The sequence below is a fragment of the Lactuca sativa genome, chromosome 5 (genome assembly GCF_002870075.4).
Source record: "Lactuca sativa cultivar Salinas chromosome 5, Lsat_Salinas_v11, whole genome shotgun sequence".
Taxonomy (NCBI): Eukaryota; Viridiplantae; Streptophyta; class Magnoliopsida; order Asterales; family Asteraceae; genus Lactuca; species Lactuca sativa.
The window spans coordinates 75,567,072-75,575,536 of NC_056627.2; the positions used below are offsets into that span (position 1 = coordinate 75,567,072).

General features: G+C 27.2%; 1 protein-coding gene across 3 annotated transcripts in view; it reads left to right on the top strand.

Moving 5' to 3' along the window:
* Window positions 1-3,352: 3,352 nt before the first annotated feature.
* LOC111908020 (uncharacterized) overlaps window positions 3,353-8,465 on the top strand; it is a 14,929-nt gene continuing 9,816 nt past the window's right edge. For all 3 annotated transcript variants that reach the window (XM_023903831.2, XM_042902468.1, XM_042902467.1), the window contains exon 1: window positions 3,353-4,303. In XM_023903831.2, the coding sequence (XP_023759599.1) occupies window positions 3,368-4,303 (936 nt within the window). In that variant the 5' untranslated portion in view covers window positions 3,353-3,367. The remainder of the gene's footprint in view (window positions 4,304-8,465) is intronic.

Below are 8,465 nucleotides of genomic sequence, written 5' to 3' on the forward strand. Positions count from 1 at the left end.
CACATTGTTTATTAACTTTTCCAAGTTGAAAAAATAAGTCAAAAGCATAGGCAGTGGTGACTAGTAGAGTGATACCCTAGGTTAAACATAATAGAATTAAGATTAATATTTTTGATTCATGCAATAACTTGGACAACTTGAGAGGTTGCCACTAACTCTCAGACTAATCATACACGTTGAGTCATTACATAATATGAACAAATCGACCGAGTCTAGGAAAGCCATCATTGTTGGTAGATAACTTAGAATAATATGATTAACAATATTAACACTAGGTTAAGCAACTTAGAAAGCAATGAATGTCTATTAAAATAGTCCTCGGTTACCGGTTGAAAGAGGCCGAAGGGGAAGCCAACGGCCAGATATACTAGGCAGCTACTGGTTGAAAGAGACCGAATGGGAGGGCAGCACCCAGATATGCTAGGTAGTTACCAGTTGAAAGAGATTGAAGGGGAGGCCAGCACCTAAACATGCTAGACATTATTTGATTATATGGTATGTGGTATGATAGGGGAACTCATTAAGCTTTGTGCTTACAGTTTTCAATTTTGGTTTCAGGTACTTCTTCCTCGAAGGGAAATGAGCCGGCATGGTAGCAGCATATCACACACACGATTTTTAGTATATGAGATTCTTAGGATTTGTACTATGACATTATTACTATTTTATGTCATGCTTTTGAGACATATGATCTATGGTTTTTATGAAATGAAATAACTTGATGATGTTTTATTTAAATTGTTTTTACAAATCGTTATATCAAAAATGAATTTTTTTGGTCATGATTTTTGGGATGTTACATATTGGAACACAAATTATACAAAATTCAACATCCTTTTTACCAAGTTGAAGCAATCATCTTTATCCTAAAAGTAGAGATGCAAAGGTCATATGTGATAACCAACAAGTTGCTACATGTATATATGAATTATTCTTCGATACTTCAAAGTTATATATACATGTGTTTGTTTTCCAACAATTTAAACTCAAGGATATATGAGATTTAAAGCAATTTTTAGGTCTTAATATTCCATGATCAAAAGTTGGCATATTTATTTAACAACATCAATATGAGTTGCAGCTTCTTGAAGACACTAGAATGTTGGCATTTAAACCTTTACCTAATAGACACTAATATAAAATATCATCTCGTTATGCTTAATGCATACAAGATATCATGATCAATAGAACTATGATACTGAGCATTGTTCAATATCCTATCATGCTTTATAGGCACAAACTCTTTTATTAGAGTTTTTCATTTTGAATGTCTTTAATATTGTACATACTCTGGCTGAATACAATGATTCGCTTACATCTATGTTTATAGACTTTACCTTCAATGTGTATGTTGCTTCTCCAAAGTGTTTCACCGCAAAACAATTCTCAAGCCAAGCTGTTACATTTCATAAAGTTAGGGCATCATTTTCTATGAGTTGTATATCATCCATATACAGCACAAGGGTGAAAACCTAGCTCCCAATCGCTTTGACATATACAAATGGCTAATCCTTGTTTCTTGAAAATCAAAATTCTTTGATTTTCTCAACGAAACAAAGATTTTAACTATGAAATGGTTGCTTTGAAAAATATATATATGCTTAATAGTCATTATAAAATGATATTTGTAATGATATATGATCCTATAAAGTCACACCTTATAGCAAGTTACTAGTAATTGATTATTTATTAAAGTAATTTGATTATTAATAAATATTACCAACACCTGTATTTAATTAGAAATTATTATTTTATAAAATAATATTTTTAACAACTAATTGGAAAATTATTATTTATGTAAATAATATTTTTTTAGAAGAGAAAACAACTAATGAATCGTAATGTATGAATTTATAAGTTGTGTATATTTTATTGGACTAGTTAGAGTTTATTTATATAAAATTGGTTAATTATATACATAATGTACATATTATATAAGACATGAAGTAAAACACACTCATGACCCACATAAATAGTCAATCTTATGACCTGCTTCCTTTGTGTGAAGTTGAGTGTTTTCAACCTCTTACAACAACCATGATTCGCATATGTCTCATGCCTTCCTTTAATGCAAGTAAGATGCAATATATCTAAGATTTAGTATATAAAAGAATGCATGGCTAGTTGTTTTGGTGGGTCCTTTCATTTATTTTGTATTATAAAAGCCATTGATTCTAAGGCTCTTTCCCTCTTATCTCTCTTTCATGGTGTAGTATAGATTTGAGTGTTTAAAGTGTTTATCATTTAATACTTATTTGGTATAAGTTCTTTAAGGCTTAAGAAGTTAATATTATCAGTGAAGACTAACATCTTGAAATAATTTACTCTTGCTTGGTGAATATTTCTAAAGAAGTATTTTGAGTCTTTTGTCATTTTCAACAACTTCCAACTTCGTGAATCATTGTTTTCAAAAGTTGTAACTTTTTTATTTTTTTTTTATTTTTTTTTTATGGTTGTGTTTTAATCTTTTTATCTTTTGCAAAATGGTCAATGGTGAGTTAGAATACTTTTAAATTTATTCATTTTAAAATCTTTGCTAACCTCATAATTTATAATAAAATATTTTTGAATAAAAACCAATAATTTGTATCTGATCCATTTTTACAAATTTGGTTAAATTATTAGATGAGTCCTTATTAGTTATTAGAGAGTTCACTCCATACCTGCTATTAAGAATATAACCAAATGAACTCAACTTAAAATTATCGACGGTAAAATTAAAGAGCTTCTCAAACAAACTCGAAATGTAATATTTAGACACATTACAAGCCTTGTACGTATCTTAAAGCATATGTAATAACTAATAAGAGATAAATGAGGTTATTTACACTAGTTTTGTGAAGTTAATAATAATCATTAAGTCAAACTAATATATAAGAAATACCATATTCGATATTTATTATTATTTTTATTTTTAAAGGACGGCAAACACGCCTAATATGTTTATTTTATAAATATTCTTTATTAAATTTGATACCTGACAAAACATATTATGACTTATGTAGCAATTTATTTTAAAATAAAAAAGGTTAATATAATTTATGCAAATTCTAGTTTAATATATTTATAATTAAACTAACTGTGGTTTTATTGACATGTGCAATCAGTTTTTTCTTTTTTAAATTTGCCTTAGTATTCCAACAAACTGACTTCTAGCTCCCCGCAATTGCGCTGTGATGTGTAGTGTTTAAATAAATTATTTATATATTTCTAGTGGGTAGGTAAGGTAACCAGTTGTTTTCCCAAACCCCATGGTTAGTTAATGTGTTTGGGTTTATATATCTTCGGTGAACCTCATCAACATTTGTGTCTTTTCAATTCTTATAATCTTTTTTTCTTTCAAAAATATCTCATAAACAAACACATCATGCCCTTCCCCGAAGAAATTGCTCGCTTAAGAATTCCATTGGAAGATATATTACAAGCAACAAACAACTTCGCAGCTCAATGTTTCATTGCACGCGGTGGTTTTGGGAATGTGTACAAAGGAGATCTCTTAAGGCCAGAAGGCCTTGTCACAGTCGCATTCAAACGGCTTGATAGAGAATCTGAACAAGGATCGGAAGAGTTCATGCGTAATATTAGTGTTCTTTCTTCATATAAACATGAAAATATCGTCTCTCTTGTTGGTTTCTGTGACGAGGGAGACGAGATGATCGTTGTCTACAAGTTTGTTCCACGTGGAAGCCTCGACATGTATGTGAGGAGTGCTCACCTCACATGGTTACAGCGCCTCCAAATTTGCCTTGGTGCAGCTCGTGGCTTGACTTATCTTCATTTTCCTCCAACAGAAACCCAAATACGAGTCATTCATCGGGACTTGAAGAGCGCAAATATTCTGTTAGATGAAAATTGGCAGCCAAAGATAGCTGATTTCGGGTTATCGAAATTACATGTAGTAAGTGAGCAGTCTGATTTCCTTGTCACCAATGCTGCTGGCACATTCGGCTACCTGGATCCTGTATACTATAATACTGGTGTTCTAACAAAAGAGTCAGATTTGTACTCTTTTGGGGTTGTATTGTTTGAAATCCTTTGTGGAAGATTAGCATATGAAGAGGGGAAAGGGTTTCTAGGTCCCTTGGCATGCTGCAATTATTGTGACGGAACACTTACTGAGATCATAGATCCCATTCTAAGAAAACAGATGAGCGCAGACTCCTTGGATCTTTATTCAGCTATTGCATACCAATGCCTGGATAATGATAGAAAGCAACGTCCAACGATCGTGGAGGTTGTCCAAAAGCTTGAGGAAGTTTTAAGACTTCAACAGAAATTTGAGGCGGCGTTAGCACATCAACAAGTAAGTTATTTGATCAAATTAATCATATAAATTAGTTCATCAACAATTCATTAATAAAAGTAATCGTCTTGGAAGGCTTGTTTAAAAAAAATTACAAATTATGCATAATTTATACTAGCTTTTTAATGAAAACAAAGTAAAAAAAAATGTCCACGATTTTGTTAAAGTCAAAGAAATGCAATATTACTATTGATCTATGAGCACTATTGCTATTGATATATGAAAATTTATTTAAAAGAGGAAAATAATAGTTCTATAAAAAAATTCAAGGGTATGCAATTGCATATAATAATGCTATGCACTCCATCCGGCCATTATATATATATATATATATATATATATATATATATATATATATATATATATATATATATATATATATATATATATATATATAGATATAGAGAGAGAGAGAGAGAGAGAGAGAACCATTATTATTCAAGGAACCAAGCGTCCGAATTTAAAGCGATGAACGACAAAAAAAAAGGTTGTAAATTTTTATAATGGACGCATATGTACCTGATTATAACAAAACTTACTTCCTTTTTTCATTTAAAATCTTTTTTAGGCCAAGTTTTTTTATTGAAAAAAAAATCCAAATATACCGTTGTTCATGATTTTTCGTCCTCTTTCCATAGAGATCCATGATGATATATATATAAAAAACGAACTTTTTTCTTTCGAAAAAAACCACTTAATTTTCTTATTTTTTTAAATATTAATTTTTTTTTATAAAAAAAAAACTAATTATACCAAAAATATTAATTTTTTGTAGTCTATTAATAAACATCAATACCGATTAAAAAACAAATACCACGAACAGTGTAGATTCACACTGTGAATCTAAACTGTAAATATTTTAATTTTTAACATCCACAATATAAAAAATCTCGAACAGTTCAAATTCATATTATGAAACTCAAAAGGTTCGAAAAAAAAACCTCGATTAGTGTAGATTCACATTGTGAATCTAAACTGTAAATATTTCAAATTTTAACATTCACAATATGAAAAAGCTTCGATCAGTTCAGATTCACACTGTTAATCTGATTTATTATTATACACACTGTGAATCTGAGGAGGTTCATAATGTGAATCTGAACAGGTTTACAATATGAATCTGAACAAGTTCACAATGTGAATCTAAACTGAAATATCGTTTTTTTTACATGAATATGAATCTATGTTTAAAAAGTACAAAAAATATGAATTTTGATATATTTATTAATTTTTTTCTATAAAAAATAGACCTTAACTTTTTTATTAAAGAAAATGAAGTGGGTTTTTTTCGAAAAAAAAAGTTCGTTTTTTATATATCATCATGGATCTCTATGGAAAGATGACGAAAAATCGTAAACAACGATATATTCGGTTTTTTTTGATAAAAAACATGACTTAAAAAAATTTTAAACGAAAAAAAGTGGTGGGTTTTTTTGTAAATGGTGGATTTTTTTGTATAATCTGGTATATGTGCGTCCAATGTAAAAGTGTACATCTATTTCCTTGGCCGTTAATCATTATGATTTTCGATGCTCACGATTGGTTCCTTGGTTAATTATGGTTCTTTATTGAACCTCACCCTATATATATATATATATATATATATATATATATATATATATATATATATATATATATATATATATATATATATATATATATATATATAACACAATCCTCTTTATTAAATGAAAGTTTTTTTTGCTACATGTCACTTTATCATGAATTATGATACTTAGTATTTTATGGTGCTTTTCAATTTAATAAAATCCACAAGTCATTTTCTTGTATTTATCAATTTTATTTAAAAATCTCACCTAATTATGTAATTTTTGTGATTTAAGAATACATGTTCCTTCCAAATCTAAATTCCTATATTTAAGGTCATTTAAATTAATTTTCCGGTTATTTTTCTTATCCGATATTATTAACCTAAAATTATGCTACTAACATATTATTTTTTGATATTTTTTTTAGATTTTTTGTTCTTTGTTTTCTTATTTTCCAAATAAAATTTGTTTAAACATTTTTTTAGAATAATAAAATAATAGAAGTTATTAGCAAACTAAATAATTATCCTTTCTTATAAATGAATGTTTTTTTGTCACATGTCACTTTGTCATGAATTAAAACATTGGTATTACTATGTATGAGTATAGATTTTTTTTATATAAAAGTTTATATTTTATAGTATGACATGATGATTGTATCATTAATCTTGAGTTAAAACACACAGTTGATGTTTTAAAATTTACACTTTGATATTTAACTTTTATTTTAATCAACCCGTATAGTAAACGGGTCTCACAACTATCCTCTCTAATAAATAAATGTTTTTTTTACCAGATGTCACCTTGTCATGAATTATCACACTTGGCATTTTATGGTGTTTTTCAATTTAATAAAATTCACATGTCATTTTCTTGTATTTATCAATTTTATTTAAAAATGTCACCTAATTATGTATTTGTGAGGATTTAAAAATATGCTTCCTTCCAAATTTCAATTTCTCCATTTAAGACCATTTAAATCAATTTATCGTTTATTTTTCTTATTCGGTGTTATTAGCCTAAAATTATGCCACTATTTGCCATTCAAATTCATATATATTCCATTTTTTCAAAAACTTTCTAATGTATCTATATATTTTATATGGATTCAAAATTATGCTACTAACATACTATTTTTTGATATTTTTCTTAGATTTTTTGTTCTTTGTTTTCTTATTTTCCAAATAAAATTTGTTTAAAAATCTTTTTGAGAATAATAAAATAATAGAATTTATTAGGAAACTAAATTATCCTCTCTAATAAATGAAAGTCTTTTTTTTTTACCAAATGTCACTTTATGATAAATTAAAACACTACACGGGTATTACTATGTATTTGTATAGTTTTTTATATTAAAATTTATATTATAGTACAACATGATGATTGTATTATTAATTTTGAGTTAAAACACACTGTTGATGTTTTAATATTTACACTTCGATATTTAACTTTTATTTTAATCAACTTGTGTAGTATACGGGTCTCACATCTACTAATCTAATGAAAAACGATGACAATTCTTTTGAGAATTAGTACTTTAGCATGACATCATCTTCTTTTGTCTTTTGTAAAGCCAAACATAATTGATTAAGTTTTAATTCTTTTTACTTGTCCCATATTTTATTTTAAGTGCAAAATCTTTTCATATAGACATAATCCTAACAACAAATCATAACAATATAATAGCACCAAGCCAAACACAAACACAAACCAAAAAGTTTCAAAATATATCACTAAAAAAGAAATGAAATGTTGTGAAATCATAATAATATAACACCGTTGTATGAAATTAGCAAGAAATAAGAATGTTGTATCTAATATTTTAGTGTTTAGGTCATTTTTTGTCACTTAACTTTTGACTTTGTGTTCATTTAGTCACTTAATTCATTTTTAGTTTTAAAATGTCATCGAACTTTTAACTTTGTGTTCATTTAGTCAGTTAACTTTTGGTTTAGTCACTTAACTTTTGGATTTATGCTCATTTAGTTACCTAAATTTTAAAATTATGTTCATTTAGTTACTAAACTTTTAGAATATTTTAAAAGTTAGGTGACTAAACGAGCAAAAATCCAAAAGTTAAGTGACTAAATGAACACAATTCCAAAAGTTTGATGAGCTTTTAAAACTTAAAAAGAGTTAAGTTGCCAAATGAGCAGAAAACCAAAAATTAGTTCACCCTTTTGGTTGCGGTTTCATCTTGTTATATATATATATATATATATATATATATATATATATATATATATATATTATATATATATATATATATATATATATATATATATATATTAAAACTCTTATTTTAGGCATAAATATTCGGTTTAACATGGTAAATCCGTAAAAAAAAGTTAAAATTGAAAAAAAATGCAAGTAGATAGTATTAGTAAACCTAAAATCCACAAAAGGATAAATCCCTATACTTTTACCAAACTTAAGGATTTTTATGTCATTATCTTGTCAATTAAACTATATTTTAAAATAGAAAACTTTGGAATTTAAAGGATAATGATTCTCTTAATATTAAATTCTAAATTTTATTTTAAAATTAATTAAAATTTTCATATAACATAACTTTTAACCATAACCAATATTACTTTGTCATCATTATTTTA